Source organism: Culex pipiens, chromosome 3, assembly GCF_016801865.2.
Source record: "Culex pipiens pallens isolate TS chromosome 3, TS_CPP_V2, whole genome shotgun sequence".
NCBI classification, from domain to species: Eukaryota; Metazoa; Arthropoda; class Insecta; order Diptera; family Culicidae; genus Culex; species Culex pipiens.
This window is the reverse complement of record NC_068939.1, coordinates 102920204-102938438: the sequence shown is the minus strand read 5'-3', so window position 1 is coordinate 102938438 and position 18235 is coordinate 102920204. Positions and strand designations below refer to the sequence as shown.

At 38.3% G+C, this 18235-nt stretch overlaps 3 protein-coding genes across 7 annotated transcripts in view; 1 reads left to right on the top strand and 2 right to left on the bottom strand.

The window, feature by feature from the left end:
• The first annotated feature begins 6319 nt into the window (after nt 1–6319).
• On the top strand, nt 6320–7059 carry LOC120418257 (probable 39S ribosomal protein L49, mitochondrial). The gene is made up of 2 exons (XM_039580575.2): nt 6320–6476; nt 6535–7059. The coding sequence occupies exons 1-2, from the start codon at nt 6399–6401 to the stop codon at nt 7003–7005; spliced, it is 549 nt and encodes a 182-aa protein (XP_039436509.1). The 5' UTR covers nt 6320–6398; the 3' UTR covers nt 7006–7059.
• Nucleotides 7060–7115: 56 nt separating this feature from the next.
• Nucleotides 7116–8389, bottom strand: LOC120418256 (breast cancer metastasis-suppressor 1-like protein). 2 transcript variants are annotated; one of them, XM_039580574.2, is made up of 4 exons: nt 8041–8389; nt 7731–7975; nt 7391–7665; nt 7116–7330 (listed from the first exon to the last, which is right to left on the bottom strand). In XM_039580574.2, exons 1-3 carry the CDS (start codon nt 8234–8236, stop codon nt 7399–7401), a joined length of 708 nt encoding a protein of 235 aa, XP_039436508.1. In that variant the 5' UTR covers nt 8237–8389; the 3' UTR covers nt 7116–7330; nt 7391–7398. The 2 variants fall into 2 exon arrangements, with proteins under 2 accessions (XP_039436508.1, XP_039436507.1); XM_039580573.2 differs by having other exon boundaries at nt 7116–7665; nt 8041–8388.
• A 4846-nt stretch (nt 8390–13235) lies between these two features.
• LOC120418282 (protein PALS1) overlaps nt 13236–18235 on the bottom strand; it is a 67942-nt gene continuing 62942 nt past the window's right edge. For all 4 annotated transcript variants that reach the window (XM_039580609.2, XM_039580610.2, XM_039580611.2 and 1 more), the window contains 7 exons: nt 17982–18168; nt 17707–17921; nt 17347–17646; nt 16406–17282; nt 16211–16342; nt 15967–16148; nt 13236–14450 (listed from right to left, as the gene is read on the bottom strand). In XM_039580609.2, coding sequence (XP_039436543.1) covers nt 14271–14450; nt 15967–16148; nt 16211–16342; nt 16406–17282; nt 17347–17646; nt 17707–17921; nt 17982–18168 — 2073 coding nt within the window. In that variant the 3' untranslated portion in view covers nt 13236–14270. The remainder of the gene's footprint in view (nt 14451–15966; nt 16149–16210; nt 16343–16405; nt 17283–17346; nt 17647–17706; nt 17922–17981; nt 18169–18235) is intronic.

Here is an 18235-nt window from a genome sequence, read left to right as displayed (position 1 = left end):
AAATATTGCTAACAACAGCTAATTACTGACTACATGTACGAATATTTTTCTGTATTCAAGTAAGACATTTGTTAAAAATATAGCTAGAAATTCGGCCCAGCCTGTATCGTTCAATAATTAAAGAAAATATATATAGACACTAACATAAATTATGTTTAAATAAGAAATGTTTTGTTACAAACCACTAATAATTTGCTGCATGCAAAAATATTTCAGTTGATACAACGAAAAAAAAAATTTTAAAAATAGTTGAAAAATATTGTCCAGCCTGTTTTTTACAGAATATTTAACAATATTTCAGCTGGAAACAAAAAAAAATAGTTAATGTTCTGAAAAAAATATTCTAGGAGTCGACTGCTAGAATTTTTTTTCGGTCATTTAACCAACAAAAATGGCAATTCTAACTATTTTTTTAGTTACTTTTACCTACTGGTGGTCAGCAATTTCGAGTTAACAAAATCAACAATCGATTGTTGAAAAAAAGCTGTGTAAAAAATTAACCCATACTTTTAGTTAAATTAACCAAGAATTTCTTAGATTTGCCCTGGCCGGTCTCTCCGTGTAGTTGCCATATTTTCATAACAAAATAGTACGAATATTTTTTTTATTTGGTCGCCTTGGTTCTTCCAGATTTGATGTTGGGATTATTTCAAAGAAAGCTAGAAATGTGGTTAATTTTGTTCAGAATTGGACAAGTATAAGTCAAAAATGTAGTTTAAACCAGACATGCATTGGCACCAGGGCCGTGTACAAGGGGGGGGTTTTAGGGGTTTAACCCCCCTCCCCCCCCTGGTCCCTCGGCCCGAAGGGCCGATTTTTTTAGCTATGTTGCTAAAATGCCAAAGAGATTTTTTTTTCAAATCGATATGAAAAATTTGACTGGAGGCGCCCTAATGACTAAAACATTTTTATGAAAACTATGAAAATTTAACTGGAGGCGCCCCTAAGACTTATTTTTTTTCAATACGAATATGCCATATAAAAATTTGACTGGAGGCGCTCCTACGACTTAAAAAAATCATGCAAATTCTCGATATGAAAATTCAACTGGAGGCGCCCTTACGACCTAATTTTTTTAAACATATTCTCAACATTAAAAATTTGACTGGAGGCGCCCTTATGACTTAAAAAAATCATGCAAATTCTCATTATGAAAAATTTTACTGGAGGCCCCCCCCCATGACTAAAACATTTTTATGAAAATCATGAAAATTTAACTGGAGGCGCCCCTACGACTTATTTTTTTCAAATACAAGTTCACAATACATACTGTATATAAATTTGACTGGAGGTGCCCTTATGACTTAAAAATATCATGCAAATTCTCCATATGAAAAATTGAATGGAGACGCCCCTACGACATTTAACGGTGCACATCAACCAGAGCTTTTGCACCCAGATTTTCGTTACAGACATTTTAGTATCTTCAAAACTACGTTATTATCGACATATTTTTTTTATTCATCCCCTCAAGTACTGCCCACAAAGTAATTTACAACAAAGTTTGACCAATTTTACAATCCCGTTGTTGCAGGATTGGGTCCGTAAGTTTGACAATTTTGGAATAAGAAGATAACAACTTCCTTCGTTGCTGTGCACCCTTAAAAAAAAAAAACATATTAATTATATTATAAAAATTGACTGGAGGCGCCCTTATGACTTTAAACAAAAACATGAAAATTCTCGATATTAAAATTTGATTGTAGGCACCCCTATGACTAAAACATTTTTATGAAAACTGAATTGGAGGCGCCCCTACGACTTAAAAAAATCATGCAAAATCACGATATGAAAAATTGAATCGAGGCTCCCCTACGACTTTAAAAAATTCATGCAAATTCTTAATATGAAAAATTTAACTGGATGCGCCCCTATGACTAAAATTATTTATAAAAATTATAAAAATTTAACTGGAGGCACCCCTACGATTTATTTTTTTCCAATACAAATTCTCAATATAAATTTTTAACTGGAGACGCCCTAACGACTTAAAAAATCAGGACAATTTTCGATATGAAAAAATGAATGGAGGCACTCTTATGACTTAAAAAAATCATACAAATTCTTATTATGAAAATTTTACCTATGACTATGAATGAAACATTTTTATGAAAATTCTCAACATGAAATTTAACTGGAGGCGCCACTACGACCTAATTTTTTTAAACATATTCTCAACATTAAAAATTTGACTGGAGGCGCCCCTGGCACTGAGAGCTCTTCTTAACGGCACACAGCTTGTTCTAGGTGGCATTTTAGTTTAAAGTAATGTTATGCTTGTTACCCGTTACGACTTGTTTTTAACAAGAACAATGTGTGGAAAAACGGATTTTAGCCATATTTTTATGTGACTGTGCTCTTAAGCTCTCAAGAAGAGTTCTTTGAGTGCACTTAAAAGTTCTTACCATATATCTTATTTGGTTTTCATTATAATCTCTCCAGGCAGGGTTGCCAGGTTGCCAGATAAATCTGGGAATGCCAGATTTTTCAAGTGTCAGCCAGAATAAAGATTTATCCTTCTCAGTGCCAGATTTTGCCAGATTTTACCAGATTTTCCACTTCATGCCCATTTTGTACAATTTTTTTGATTAAATCAAACGAATTTAATTGAAAATAAAAAAAAATAGAATGAGTTTTTCTTAGAGAAAATGTAAATTAAACATTTTTGATGGCATAAAATTAATTAAACCACATGAATTCTACAATTTTTTCAATTAATTCATATCCTCTTTCCCCTTCACCATTGAGAATGGTTAGATTTTCGTCTGCCAGATTTTTCCAGATTTTTGATCGATACATTGCCAGATTTTCCTTATTTTGACCTGGTAACCCTGTCTCCAGGTCTTCAGGAGCTTCAAAGATTAGCGTAATTAGTGTACTCTAATCACTGGCACAACATGCTTAGGATCATCTACGCGAAATGCCAAACAAGTTCTTCTAAAAGAGGAGTAAGAGCGGATGCTTGTCTGGTTCAGTCTCTCAAGGCATATTCATAAGAAATTTGATGGATACGTACATCGTCGCTGTCGTGTTAACTTGACACACGTGCATTTTGGGCAAACTTGAGTTAAGCTCGCTATTTTGTGCTGCTCACAATGCCTAACCTTTTTCAATTTTTACAGTTTTTTTCAGTTTCATACCATTGGAGGGCGCATTAGTCGTCCAATCTTTATCAATTCTCACATTATAGGACTTTCATTAATTTTAGAACAACTTTCTCGAAGACACCATATTTTTTGGATTTTTTGCTGAAAAGTTATTAGCATCTGAAAATGAAATTTTTGGCGCTCTAAGGGGCTACCTATACAATAATTTTAAAATGCACGTGCGTGCTCGCTTGCCTGCTTGCCTGCGCCTTTTATGTTGCCCCTTCGAGCCGGCTGCACAACAATGGTCCTTTTCGGAAGCTAATAACTTTTCAGTACCGTAAACCGGGGTGACTTTGATAGGATTTCAATTTGTTTTTAGAATATTTTCCAACAGGTAAGGTTTTTCTCAAGATTATTATTTTTAACACATGTACTGGGGTAGACCACACAAGGTCCATGCACTATTTCGGAAAAAAAAGTTTTTTAAATAATGTTTAGAAAAATAGTTACGTTAAAAATTCTTAGTTTTAATTCCGGGGTGACTTTGATAGTCATAGATTTTCTTGTTAAAATCATATTTAAGATGTTAAAACTTTATTTGTACGTTAAATGTACCATCACTAAAGTAGCTGATATAGTTTTTAAGAAAAAAAAAAACAATGTTTAGATTTAGTTAACTAAGTGTATAAGCTTTTAAGCAAAATACATATAAATTTTAGGTAAAATTGTTAAAAAGTCGGAATTTTGCCTGAAATTTGTCAAAACTAGTTTTGTTTATAAAATTATCGATTTATATTGCATTTAATACTGAATTCGAAGCACGAATCACAAGTTTTCACATTTTACATGAAATTTGTTCAACTGAAATTGCCTATAAATTGTGAGATTTTTTTTAAATTGTGTTTCAAAAACACATATTATTTATTATTTACAAACTTTTTTAACCTTCTCTTAGTGGAAAATTGTCCAAAGAATCCGAAAATGCATTCCGTTTTCCGATTAAAAATCATGTTCATTGAGAAAATCATGACACTTTTAGAAGTTTAAAATAATGACTTTCATCAACATTTTTTTAACTATAGTTAACTAACTTTTTAAACTTGTCAAAATTTTATGAAAAGTTCTTCTTGAGGTACTTTGAACACTTCTCTACCACGGTCAGTATGTTTCTAATCCATTCCTTACGTATTTTAATTGTACTCTTCATTTTGCGGAAAAATCGCAAACCTATCAAAGTCACCCCGGCTATCAAAGTCACCCCGTTTTACGGTAATCCTAAAAATATGGTTTCTTCGGGAAAGTTGTTTTAAATTTAACGAAGGTCCTACATATGAGAATTGATAAAGATTGGACGACTATTACGCCCTATACAGGTAAAACCCAAATCAGTTGCTTTTCTCCATACATTTTGACGATTTTCCCATACAAACTTCAAGCGATTAGAGGGAGGTGTTCCCGTGGTCAGAATGAGCTCAAATTTGGAATTTAGCCTAGTGATGATTCAATAGGGTGTAATATGGTTGTATGGAATAAAATAAAGTTGTCCAAATTTAAATTTAAAATGTGTTTTTTGCTTTAAAATCACGTTTTAGACCAGTTTTGAACACGCTGTATCTTTTTTTAGGGGCAAGCTAGCACCATAATCTCTTCGGGAAAATTGTAGAGCACCTTTCAAAGCATCCGAATATGAATCCGGTTATAGTACAGCGTCAACGTGAATTTTATAAAAATCAAAATCCAAAAAAAAAAATGGTTTTTCCCATACAAATTTATTTGGCAAATTGAATCGCTTTGCGCAAAGTGAGGACTAAACCAATCGTTTCCAAACTTTGGCAAGTTGTTTAGGTCCCCAAAAGGATTTGAAAAAGTGCTGGACATCATTATTTTTTTCCATACAACCATATTACACCCTAATGTCCCATCCCTGAGGGTCCTGGAGCACCAAAACTTCTTAGCATGGTGCTCCCAACGATGTATTGCTCTAACGTGGATCCCCACGTTTCTTCCTCCCCTGTAGATTCAGAACTGTTTTGCTGTTTTATCATTCGTCGTCAAACTCAATCCAATTCAACGAATCATCTTTACGGTTAACTTTACGCAGTTGGCCTTGCCGTTTTAACGTTTGTGATGTTTCAAAACAATTTATTGCACTGGGGCACTGTAAATGTTCATAATGTCAAGAGGATGCTAAGGCATTTTCCATGATGCCCTCGAAAGACTGGCTGCGAAATGGTTAGATAAGATTAGATCCTGATGATGACTATTCCGGATAGAGACCATCTATTAACGACGTACCGTAAACTGGGGTCAATCGGGACACATGGGGTGAATTGGGACAGCAGTTTTAACCATGTTGGAGCACAATATTTTGATTTTTCTGGTTGGTTTCGGTAAGAACAGACTCAGGCCAACAAAATGTGTACATCCGTTTCCAAATTTAAAAGCTTTAAGTGCTCTTAAAACTGCTGTCCCTTTTCAGACTGTAGTCCCGATTCACCCCAGATTACGGTACTCACTTTTTTTTGAAAATTTCGAAAATTTCGTTATAGATACAAAAAAGAGCGTGGACAATTGGGTCCTAAAATGAAGCTTAGATTGCTGATATTATTGCTTACAGCGATAAAGCTTATTTTTCTGAGTACAATGACCCTTTGTACGACCACAAAGAGTTTAAAATGGATTTTTAAATCAATTTGGAAAAGTTAACCTCGCGGTCCTTCTTGACAGTAAAGTTCCTACTTGACAGCTCGTTCCAAGGGGACCATAGTTGATCCATCGAAAAAATGTTGTCTTGTCAATATTTTTTTTTTGCATTAAAATGAAAAAAAGTGATCAGAGATGGTTTTTTATCGTGTTTTTTACCGTTGTACATAAAAATTAACATAGGGCTTTAGTACCCAATTCCCTTAAGTGTTTCCGTGGTTTATGGGTGGCCACATAAAGTCCATTCCGGGAAATGGTATTTCGGAAATTGTCGTCCAATTCTTCCTTGCCCTCATTTAAAGTCTAATAAATAGAATACCGTTGCCAAGAAAAATTACCGTTGCAAGATATTTTTAAGGGAGAGTTTGTCCAGTGGCATATGATGGACTATTTCGATGGAGACGCATGGTGGTTCTGTTAAAGTTGTTCTCCATTTCTCGGAGTGTAGGTACCACATAACGCACAACCATTTAGGTTTGTGCCTTCGCTTAGTTGTGGTTTATATGCTGACTGCTGTGTAGATTGTGTTTTTGTGGATCACGTTACATAAGAGTTTGACACTCGCACACGGCAAAAATCAAAACAACTCAACGTTTTCGACCAAAAATGATGGCCCGTGCGCTGTTCCGTTCGCTGCAGCAAAATAAACCTTCTAACTGGAGTAACCTACTCCGGAGTGCAGCGGTGAGTGTGTTTTGTGTTTTTGCAACTCAGGACAGTCGAAAATATTCTTGTTTTGCAGGCTCCAAATGTGGACTCTGTGCGACAGTCATCGTTCCGTTCCTCCGAACCCGTGGGAGATCTGGGCCAGTTTCCGGAAGTTGAGGTCGTGAGGAATCCACCGGAATGGAAGCACGTCGAGCGGTTACTTGCTCCCCGGATCGTCCCGAAGCCGCTGGCACAGGCAGACTATCCATCCGGGTGGAAACCTCCCATGGCCGCAACGGTAGACAAGAAATACTTTGTCGCACGTACGAAAAATTTTATGCTTCCGGTGTACCTGCGACGTTCGTTCCGTGGCCAACGCATCGTGACGGCGGTGAGACGCATCGACGGGGACATTTGGCTGCTGGAAGCGGAGCTGCGGTATTTGATCGAGAAGAAACTCAATAAACAGATTATCACACGGGTTAACGAAATGAACGGCCAGATTGAGTTCAAGGGAGATTTCGTGACGATTGTTGAGGGTTTTCTGGCGGAGAAAGGTTTCTAGATTGTAGAATGGAGCGATTTGTAGATAATAAAGATTGTACTTGGACTACTCTTAGTTTATTGCTAAACATGTATGCTTTTCTTCAACTATTTGAAAAAAAAACAAGTCTGTCTTAGAACGCGATTATTTTTAGCTATTTTATTCATTGCCACGTTAGAAAAAGCAATACAAATTTGACAAATTACATAAAAACAAAAAGAGAAAACTCATCCGATACACATTCACTTTTTCGTATCGAACTTATTAAGGGTTGGACTACGTGGTAGAATTAAGAATATCTTAATGTGTAATTCGATTGAACATTCTCATTTATACGATCTCTTCTCTGCTAGCAAAAAATAAATGTTTAAAATATAATCTTAAAATGACGCAAGGCGATTATTACACTAAATATCAGGTAGCTGCCGCCGTCGAACGTTTCAACGCCTTTCTTATCGCCGTCCAGTCCTCGAGGATGTCCTCTTCGCGCAGCATATAAACGACATAAGGTCCTGACACGGTAACGGCCTTCTTGCGGCCCGGGCCTCGTACCTTTGACGTTCGTGTGCTGGTGCCCCAGTCGGCCCATGAAATGTCCACGTTGTGGCGGTCCTCCTCGAGTCTTCGAATCTTCTCCATCAGCTCCTCGTAGATGGCGTCCATGGCAAGTTGCTTTTCGCTCTGCGTGCAACAAGGGAAAGGAATTAGCCTTAGTTTTGTGAATTAAATGTAAGTCCAAATCTCACCTCGAAATGCTGTCGTGCTGCCTGCAGTTCCGACTCAAACTTGTGCCGGATGTTGTCCATTCGGAAGTTCTTGAGGATTTCCGCCACCTCTTTGCGACTGTTCATTTGGTCCGAAAGCCGCTGCAGTGGCGCCAGATACTCCTGCGACCGACCGCCCCGGATGTCCTGCAGCTGCTGGTCCACCTGATTCATCTTTTCTTTGTACAGTTGTTCCTTCAGGATCGTGAATTGCTTTTCGAGGTTTGCTGCAAGTGAATAATGCTAAATGTCAAATCTCAACCCAAAACAAGCAAGCAAAATCATGACTTACTGAGATTGTCCAGACAGTCGGACCGACGCCGTTCGCACTCGCCCTCGCTCATCTCGGACGAATCATCGGAATCGGGCTCGTCCGCCTCTTCCGCCGAGGAATCGTGAGCGGATCGAGCACGGCTCGAGGCCGAGTGGTCCGACTCGGCCCCGGACATGTCGCCGTCACTTTCGCCCTCATTCTTCACTGGAGCCATTCCGGGAGGACACGTTCGAGCAGGTTAGTTAGCCTAAATATAGCACTTGTAGTAAATAAATCACTATTTTTCACTTCGATTATCGCGCTCTCCCTGTTTTAGCAGGAATGCACAGCAAAAAGATGCGTCGATCTGTCGGAGGGAGAGTTTTTGCATGACGTTTTGGGTTTGTACACGGTCGACGATAGATGGCCTTTGGTTGGATTTTTATTACTCAAACGGAAACTATTGTTGGACTGAAGAAATAGTTGAAGAGAACCTAAACCGAGTTCTTTTGAAATATATTTACATACGAAACGTGCAGATATATTATTAAACAAAACAAAATTTAACAAATTATCACCTTTCACAAAAAACACCAAAATTATTAAGAATAAGTTATACAAACTTAATATTGGCTAAACTTTTGTAAGCGTATATCAATATTGACATTTTTTAGCTGTCATTTTCTGATCGCAGCATAATTATAACGCAAGACATGGCGTTACTATTTGTAAACATTATTGTTTCGGAACGTTATGCTTTATAGCAGTGGGCCAAATTTTGTTGAAACACCATACCGTCAGTGGGGGTGACTATGGGTCAAAAAACGATACACCTCTCGTATTTGCTTAATAACAAAAACAATTTAAATAACATTGAAAATCTTTCAACGTAGATTTGTTCTTAGATAGTTTACTGACATTTTCTCAAAATATGGTGGATTTTGATGAACACTGCCTTAAATGCCAATTGTTTGAAAATTGACCCAATCTCACCCCTTAGAGGGGGTGTCATTGGGTCAAATGAAACTAAAATGATGCTCAAATACAACGATATGGTAAAAACAAGTCATGCAACAGTGTTTCTTGTTCGAGGGAAACGTATTGACACGCTACAATGTTTGAAGTGGAGATTTTCAAACATTTGGGTAGTTTTCGAGCAATTCTTCCAAAATTATTAGAAAAATGATTTTTCGAGAGGTCATTTTTGGCCAAAAACGTACCCCAACTTTAGACATCTGCCCAAATAACAGGATTTGTTCTAGGAACGAGATTTTTTCAGCGAAGTCATCTTAATATGTCCCCTACACAACCCTTTCAAAAGAATTCATTTTCATTGAGAAGAACCTGAGAAATGGTAAAATCCGTAAAAAATCACTTTGACCCAATCTCACCCCCCAGACCCAATGTCACCCCCACTGACGGTACTAAATATTTCTATATTTTACAAATTTTGCAAAATATAACTAAATTTAACTGAAATCTGAAATAAAATCAATTGTACACAATTTTAATCATTAATTTCTAAATTTAACTAACTCTAACTAAAGTTAACTGAATTTAAATAAATTTCACTTAATGTTAACTAAATCTTACTACTAAAATTAACTAAAATCAAATTACTAAAGGAAACAAATTTGAAATTAATTAAACTTATTAAAAAATGAACTAAATTAAAACAAATAACGAAATTTACATCAAATTAACTTAAGTTTACAAAATTTATATTTTTTTCTAACTTTATATAAATTTAACAATTTGTTACTATTTTTTTATTAAATTTCAATAAATTTCACTGAATTAAAATCAAATTGACAAAACTTAACACAATTTTAATTAATTTTACTAAATTTTACTCAAATAAAGATAAACTTTTTAACTTTATTCAACTTAATTATACTTAACTTAACTAAATTTAGTTGAATTCAACTAAAATTTGCTCAATTTAACTTAATTTTACTAAACTTAACTTAATTTCACTAAATTCAACTTAATTTCACTATATTTAACTTAATTTAACGTAAATTTACTTAATATAAATAAATTAAACAAAATGTAACTTAATTTTACAGATTTAACTAAATTTTACTTAATTCATCTGCATTTCGCTAAATTTAAACATTTTCAATCAAATTTAATTAAATGTAGTAAAATTCAGCTTTATCATTTTTCTAAATTTAAATAAATTTTAGCTAAATTTAACTTTATTTAGGTAAAGTTAAGTAAATTTTACTAAAATAAATTTATTTCAACTTAATATAAACTAATTAAACTTAATTCAACGTAATTTAACTTAGTTTACCTAAATTTTACTAAATTTAGCAATATTTAGCATAATTTTACTTTATTTTACTTAATTTAACTTTATTTAAGGAGTTACATACATGTAAATTGGCTAAAATGTCAGAGGTTGGTATGAGCAGATATTTCAACTTTTTTAAAATTTGTTTTCAGGGTATTAAAATATACATTTTCATCTATTAAAAATATAAATTTTAAGACATTTGGATGTATCATTGCCGAGATATATTTTAAGCTGGCAGTTTCAAAAAACGTGTGCCACGATATCTCAACCAAATCGGCTCAAAAAATTGGTGAAGACTCACTAAACGGGTCCTGTGTGCATGACGAAGGCCGATTCTCAAAAAGTTTATTTTAAAAAAAGATAAAAATATTTTTCTGTTTTTCATATAAAAAATCAACAGTTTTTGATTTTTGTAATTTTTTAAAAACCTAAATTTCAAAATCGGGCCTAAAAAACCTAAAATGCACACGGGATATGTCTTGAGAGTCTTCACTCCAAATTTCAGCCAGTATGGTCCATCCCATCTCGAGATATCGTGGCACCCGCAAATCAACTCGGTGTTTTGAGAAAAAAAACGCTCAAAAAGTTTGACGGTTCGCTTTGCGCATGGCAAAACTTTAAACTTAAATCGTCTTCGACTCACTTAAATCATGAAATATCTTTATGAAACTTTCAGGCATGATTGGAAATCATATTTTGAAAGGTTTTAGTAAATAATCGGAAATATGATTTTTTGAGATTTTTTACATGTATGTAACCCCTTAACTCAACCTTACCTTAATTCAACATAATTTATCTAAATATATCATAATTTAACCTAATTTAACTTAATTCACTATATTCAACCCCCCATCCCCTCGGACAAATTCTGGACTACGCTGGAATATGAGACGAGAAAAGGCGAGACGACAACGAGAAAGACTACATCATCTTGTGGAGAGCCCGTAAATTTAGCGTAGTTTTTCTTTTAATTGTAATTAAAACGTAATGACACCGGAGGTAGCAATTTAAAAAGGTGTAAGCCTTAAGCTATGAACAAGATTGTCCGTTCGACGCAGTGGTGAACGCAGAACGCTGTGCCAGTTCGATTTTTCCATCAACTGTCAGTCGAACAATCTACAGGGGTTGCTTTGTTCAATGGTCGATGACTCCCAGTCACGAAATATTCTAGCAGAGCTGGTTCTGTCAGAATCCTGCTAGAACGGTAGAACATTTCAGCTAGAATGCTGTAAGAATATCCAGCTCTGTAAGAACTCTGCTAGAATCCTGCTAGAACGTCGTGACTGGGCTGGCAGGCTATGATGACAGGCGCAAAAATTTGCGTTTGCGTTCAGGCCTGACGGACAATCTTGTTCTTACCTTTACGCTGCGTTTTAAATAAATAAACAAACAAACAATCCAGGTTTTTAAGCGAAGATGGCGTTCGAATGTTGAACGTCCGAAATGTCAAAATCGCACAGTAGCACCAACATTAGAAAAAAAATGAAACTGTCATGCCATGGCACACTTCTTTCGTAATGTTGGTACCACTGCGTGATTTTGACATTTCGGGCGTTCACCATTCGAACGCCATTTTCGCTTAAAAAGCTGGATACAACTCTGTTGACCCCCTCCACTGAAAGAAAGGCACATGGTAATATCACATGTTTTACACATGAATCTGCCCCATACGACTTGGCATATGAACGTCACGTGAGAATCACATCGAAAACATCCATCGCGTAACACGGCGAATTCATATGAAAATCACGTTAACTTCAAGTGTCATCACACATGAGTATGAAGAGAAAATCTTATCCAAGTGTAATGAAAATCACGTTAGCTTCACGTGTTCCTACACATCATTATTAAGTGAAATTCTTGTCTCTTTTTTTCTCGTCAATCTTAATAAATTGTGTTTACAAAATTATGTTTTTTTTTAAATATTTTTATTCAGTTTTAGTTCACATTTCCGAGCCACTTATAATTTGGAAAACACAAATAAAAAAATCCAAAAACACTCTTGAAGTTGACAATTGTGCCGGCCTTTAGCGCTTTCCCTTCTAATTTGTAATGCACCTGCTAGCTCCCAGCATAAGTACACCTGGACATAGTGGACACGTTCCGAACAGCCAAAGGAGTCAAATCAATTGACCTTGATTCGATTTCCCTGGAGTTAAATCCGCGCTGAGATCCAGCATTCCTTGGTGAATTTCTGATTTCCTGTAAAAATATTAGAAATTATCTGTTAAAACATTGGTATTAGCGGATGACAATGTAGTTAATACTTACCATGATTTTTGGAACTCTTTTTATTTTTTTCGGTACAAACACTTTCTTTACAGCAAAATCTTAAAAGAACCTGAGAAATCTCAGACCGTTCTTCTTGCTTGTCGCCATCTTACTTTGTGATTTTTTTCGCCAAAGATGTCTAAAGCCATAACACGTAATTTTAAAGTGAATTCCACTTGAAAATCAAAGGATGAGTCGAATGGGGCAAATCGATGTGCATTTCATTTGAATCTAAAGTGAACATCATGCGAAAAAAGGACGGAAGGTTTTTCGCTAACGATCAGCTGATTTCAAATGATTTCCACATCTATCTGACATGAATAATATGTGTAGGTCAAAGGAAAAGCATGTGAATTTATCGTGTTGATTTTTTGAGACACTCACGTGAAATAACACTTGAGATTACTATGTTGGATTCTTTCAGTGTCCTCCCTCTCGTAACAAAACATTCACACACAAAATGTATGGAGCGTAACACGGACTCCTCCCCCCACCCAACTGTGTTACGAAATGTGTTACGCTTCTCTACCTCTCCGGTGAGAGGAATTTGGTGAGGGTGAAAAGGGTCAACACAACTGGACAATTTGGAAACTCCAAAGTATCGGGCATTGCACTGGTATCTAAATGAAGTTTTCGGATAAATAAAGCACATATTTAACACTCACATTTTTCAGGTTATCATCATTTTTCTGACTTTCTGGTGGTTTATTATTCGTTATTACGACTATACATGCATAATATTGAGCGTAATAATTTTTTTTTTGTTTTTATGTTGTTTTTTTTTTTCACGTTCGAAGGCGGTTTTATCGGACCGGAGAGAATGTTTTTCTTTAATGTCGCAAACTAATCGGCAGCTAACTGCAAACGATCTTCGACGTTACTTGAATACGTATCAAAAATATCGATTTAAACCCTTTTTGTGGATGAATTAAGCTGGATTTTGTGTGTGTTTTTTTTTAGTTTCACTATGTTCCTTCTGTTGTTTTCTCAATTTGTTACTGCTAGTTACGGCTATTATGTTGTTCTTTTGTTCTTCTAGAGTAAGTTGTGAACACGAATATTTTTGTATGCTCTCATATATTTTTGCGAACTTGATTATAGAATACTTCGCGCTTTTTTTTCGACTTTTGTTAAGAGTGAATATTGTGTAATGATTTTTGTTTTAGATTATTGAATTTCATGTAAGGGGTTTTTCTGTGTTTGACTATTTTGTTTTGCTAAATTTATTTGACATTTAGAAATTGCTTTTATTGTGTTCAGTTTTTCTCTCAATAATTGTACAAATATATGGACAGATAAATAAAATTTACATATAAAACAATGGTTCTACGTACTTTATACAGACAATAATTCTAAATATAAAATAAACTTTCTATACTCTGTTTCAAAAACGAAAATAACAACGTTTCTTATCATAACTATTAATTGGGGTTTCTTTATTTGCGTCTTCCTTAACATGTTTTGATTTGCAGCATTTTAATCACCCCAACTGAACCAAGCAATGCAAGGAAGCAGTTTCCTTCTCAATTGTATGGGGAATATGTTGGGGATGTCTACTTACATAAATTACGTTAATTTACCTTCCATGCTCACTAATCAGTATATCAGACTTAAAGGATAAAAGGTTTTTTCTTTCTTTACAAACAACGAAAAAGAATTATGTGTAGAAAACGTATCGCTGACTTGAGTAAAGTTGTTAGTTGTGTAGCCAGCTACTTGGCACCCATTGTGGTTCCCGCTCGAGGGAGTTGATTTCGGCCAGCAGTTGATGGTAGGCCCGCTCGGTATCATTGTTGATGATGATCATGTCGAACAAGTGGCCCCACCGCGCCTCCATGTCACGTGCCGTGGCGATGATTTCCTTCAGTTCCTCCTCCTGTAAATTAGTGAAAAAAGGTGCAGGTGGTTATGTTCTACATGACCAATATGACAAAGAACTTTGTACAAAACTCTAAAAATCATGCTATTTTTATTTATATTTTTTTATTCTTTGCCGATTTATTTAATCCTGAATAATTAATTCTAATTAAATTTATTCAATCAATGGCACCTGTAGAACCTTCCCTCAGGGCCATGGCCACTCCGGGTGTGGCCAATCCTGTCAAAATGGCCATTTTCATCACCAGTATCAAAAACCATGAATTTTGATACCCATATTGCCCAAAGTCATATGGTTAGATAAATGTCCTCCCGATAAAACCTTCCCTCAGGGCCATAGCCACTCCAGGTGTGGCCAATCCTGTCAAAATGGCCATTTTCATCACCAGTTTCAAAAATCATGAATTTTGATACCCATATTGCCCCAAGTCGTATGGTTCGATAAATGTCCCCCCGGTAGAACCTTCCCTCAGGGCCATGGCCACTCCGGGTGTGGCCAATCCTGTCAAAATGGCCATTTTCATCACCAGTATCAAAAACCATGAATTTTGATACTCATATTGCCCCAAGTCGAATGGTTCGATAAATGTCCCCCCGGTAGAACCTTCCCTCAGGGCCATGGCCACTCCGGGTGTGGCCAATCCTGTCAAAATGGCCATTTTCATCACCAGTATCAAAAACCATGAATTTTGATACCCATATTGCCCCAAGTCGTATGGTTCGATAAATGTCCCCCCCTCCCGGTAGAACCTTCTCTCAGGGCCATGGCCACTCCGGGTGTGGCCAATATCCTACCAGTTTGGTCCCAACCCCATTGCCTTGAATCATTCTGGTTTCCGAGTGACCGTTCTAACAATGTTCTTTAGAACAGAATTCCTCCCAAGTTGGTGCACAACCTGTGTCTTTCAATGTGTGTATGTGTGTGTGAGCAATAAAATTACCACCGTCGATCCGTCTCTGACGGATTTTCTACTTTACTTAGATGTTCTAAGCTAAGTGATTGTAGATAGCCCATAACTGAAAATTTCAGTAGTGCAGTTTTCAGTTAACTGAAAACGAACATCAGAATTTGCTGTGTATGTTTACGTATCATGCTAAGAGGTATCAAGGCTGTATATCATAGGTACTCGCGATCTTGCTTTGCATTAGTGTGAGTGGATGACTCCGTGCCACTAAAACCAAAACAATAACAAACGAACAATGCCAGGAAAACCAAAACATAAACAATGTCAGTGTCAGTGGAGTGAGAGAGTCGGAGATAACGATTTTGACAACCGCACTACTACACACTCAATCGCGAGTACCTTAGGTAGAAAGCCATGAAGAGGTATCATGTATAACTGTTGATAGCAATCAGGTAAGATTGGCGTTGAAGTGTATGAGTTGCATTTGGGCCGGCTATCGGTGTCCAGTACACGACATCACGGAAACGGACATGAGGTCAGTGGGTAGTTGAGTGGTTAATGATCGGCAGCAATGGTGCGGCGTCCGGAACTTCGTTTCTCAGAACTTACCTTGTACGGTTCACCCGTTCGTATTCGCTTCTGGCGAAGCTTCTCCAAACTGGGTGGCGCAACCAGCACGGTGTAGGGCTTCAGATCGGATGATCGCAGCAGCTTTAGGCTCTGCGGGTGCAGGTTCAGTACGCAAATCTTTCCACTGGCCACAACGGCACGGATGGCTTCCAGAGAAGTACCTGAATAGAGAGGAACTATGTATTCAACTGAGCTTGCGGGGAATTTATATGCCATTGCTAACCGTAATACGCCTTTTCGTATTCGCCGTGCTCGACAAACTTTCTCGCGAGTATATCTGATTCAAACTGTTGCCTTGAGATAAAGTGATAGTCTTGTCCGGGTATTTCACCTTCGCGCTGGGGCCTTGAAGTATCTGGAATAGGAAAAGTTTTGGATTTGAGAAAATGTTCAAAGCGATAAGGTTTGAAGAACTTACGAGGTATGGCAGCTGCAAATCGTTCGGAGTCGGCCATCAGTCGTTGCCGCAGCTCGTGCCGCCCTATGTTGGGTGGACCAATCAGCACAATTGGTCGTTTGTGGGATGCACGTGGATAGTACAGGGCGACTTCCTCGTAGGTGAGAATCTCCTCCGGATCCGGATCTTCGGCGGTTGCCGTTGCGTACAACGGGTAACCGTGTTCGCTGCTAGGCTTCTTCTTCTTTTTCCGGCCCTTGCGAGCACACAGAAGCGTCGAACCGCCCGCTTTTCCGTTGGCGTCTTTCCTCGTTCGGAGTCCAACCTCACCGGCGATCGCAAGCTTCATCGATTCTCGTTGGTGTTGGAACGACTGACTCGGTATAAGACCGGCGAGAGTTTGGTCCTGTTCGCCCTCGCGGTATGCTTGCCACCAGTTTGGATCATCGCGAGATATCACATGCAGAACGTCTCCTTTTTGGAAGCTGATGCCCAGCTCACGACACGGAATATACAGATCGTCCTCGGGATCATAGTCGAAATGGGCTCGCACATGCAGCACCGGAGGATCGCGCATTCCCGGAACCATCGGTGGCATCCCGGCGGTCACCACGAGGAACGTCAACGTTCCACTCATGGCTCCAAGCAGGGCACAAACGTCGTTAACGGATTTACCACGCATTTCGATCCCATTGACCTCGAGCAGCTCATCACCCTCGTGCAGCAATCCGGACTTTTCAGCAGCTCCACCACGCACCACCCGGCCAACGACCACGGCCTCACCCTCGTTGCGAACGGTCGCTCCCAGTGGTTCCGAAGATTTCTCGATCTGTATTATCCTAATGTGGTCCTGACTGCCGTCCCGTAACACACCCAGTGGAACGCTCATAGGTTCGCGCTGCAAAGAGAAGATGCATTTGATTAACCGACCTAGGATCGGATCAACGACCGGGATACCGTACCTTGGCTATATTATTGTTATTGTTGTTCACTAAGCTAGTGTTATTTGGAATTGATGGCATAACTGACGTCGGTTTGACCGGAGTGGCCACCACCCCGGCCATTGTATTGTTATTGTTCAATGGCAATGGAACCACGGGACTTGCACCGCTGGCCGCACTAACGCCGAACGCCGGTGTCCGGTCGGTGGTGGACGCGATACGATCATGCGCCAGCAGCAACCCCTCCATCTCGTACGTCGACAGTAGATCACACAATTCAATTGCGGCCGGCGAACTGGATTGCGCCAGGGATTCGACACACTGGAAGTAAGGATAGGGTTAGTTTCAAGGGCTGACCACGTGGAAATCCAAACAACTTACGTCCTTGACCAGTGCCTGAGCATTTGAGCAAATGGGGTTCTGTACTTTGGGTCGCCGCCTTTCGAGGACGGCCGTACGTGCGGCGAGGGCACGCGCTATACCCGGCCCAAGCAGCAGACTCTGGGCGGCCGTAACTCTGCCAGCGAGGGCGGCCAATCCGTGCTTGTTGAGGTGACCCTGCAATCGCTGCAGTGCCGACACCAGCTCAGCGTATCCTGCAATATCAATTCATTAAATACCTAAAAAAAATCTACTTGTCCAAGTCCCAATCCTACCGATGATCTTTTCCGGCTCCTCGTCATCAGCGTACGCCTCGTTGTCCACGCCGATGGCGGGCTTGTCCGCCGCGACCGGATTATCTTGCAGTGCTCGCAGCCGCTGGGAGCCACGCAGGCTGTTCCGCAGAAAGTCATTCTGGGCGGCTATTCGCTCCTCCTCCTCTCGTCGACGGCGGAGTTGTTCCTGTTTAAATAGAACAAAAATATCTGAATTAGTGTTCAACCCTCCAAAGGTTTTTAAACTCTTTAAA

What these genes read in the sequence shown, in the direction of transcription:
- LOC120418257 (XM_039580575.2), top strand. Translation starts at nt 6,399, where the DNA reads ATGATGGCCCGTGCGCTGTTCCGTTCGCTGCAGCAAAATAAACCTTCT. An exon ending in ACCTACTCCGGAGTGCAGCG is followed by an intron (nt 6,477 to 6,534) that starts GTGAGTGTGTTT and finishes CTTGTTTTGCAG; the next exon opens with GCTCCAAATGTGGACTCTGT.
- LOC120418256 (XM_039580574.2), bottom strand. Translation starts at nt 8,236, where the DNA reads ATGGCTCCAGTGAAGAATGAGGGCGAAAGTGACGGCGACATGTCCGGG. An exon ending in CGACTGTCTGGACAATCTCA is followed by an intron (nt 7,976 to 8,040) that starts GTAAGTCATGAT and finishes ATTCACTTGCAG; the next exon opens with CAAACCTCGAAAAGCAATTC. An exon ending in CAGCACGACAGCATTTCGAG is followed by an intron (nt 7,666 to 7,730) that starts GTGAGATTTGGA and finishes TGTTGCACGCAG; the next exon opens with AGCGAAAAGCAACTTGCCAT.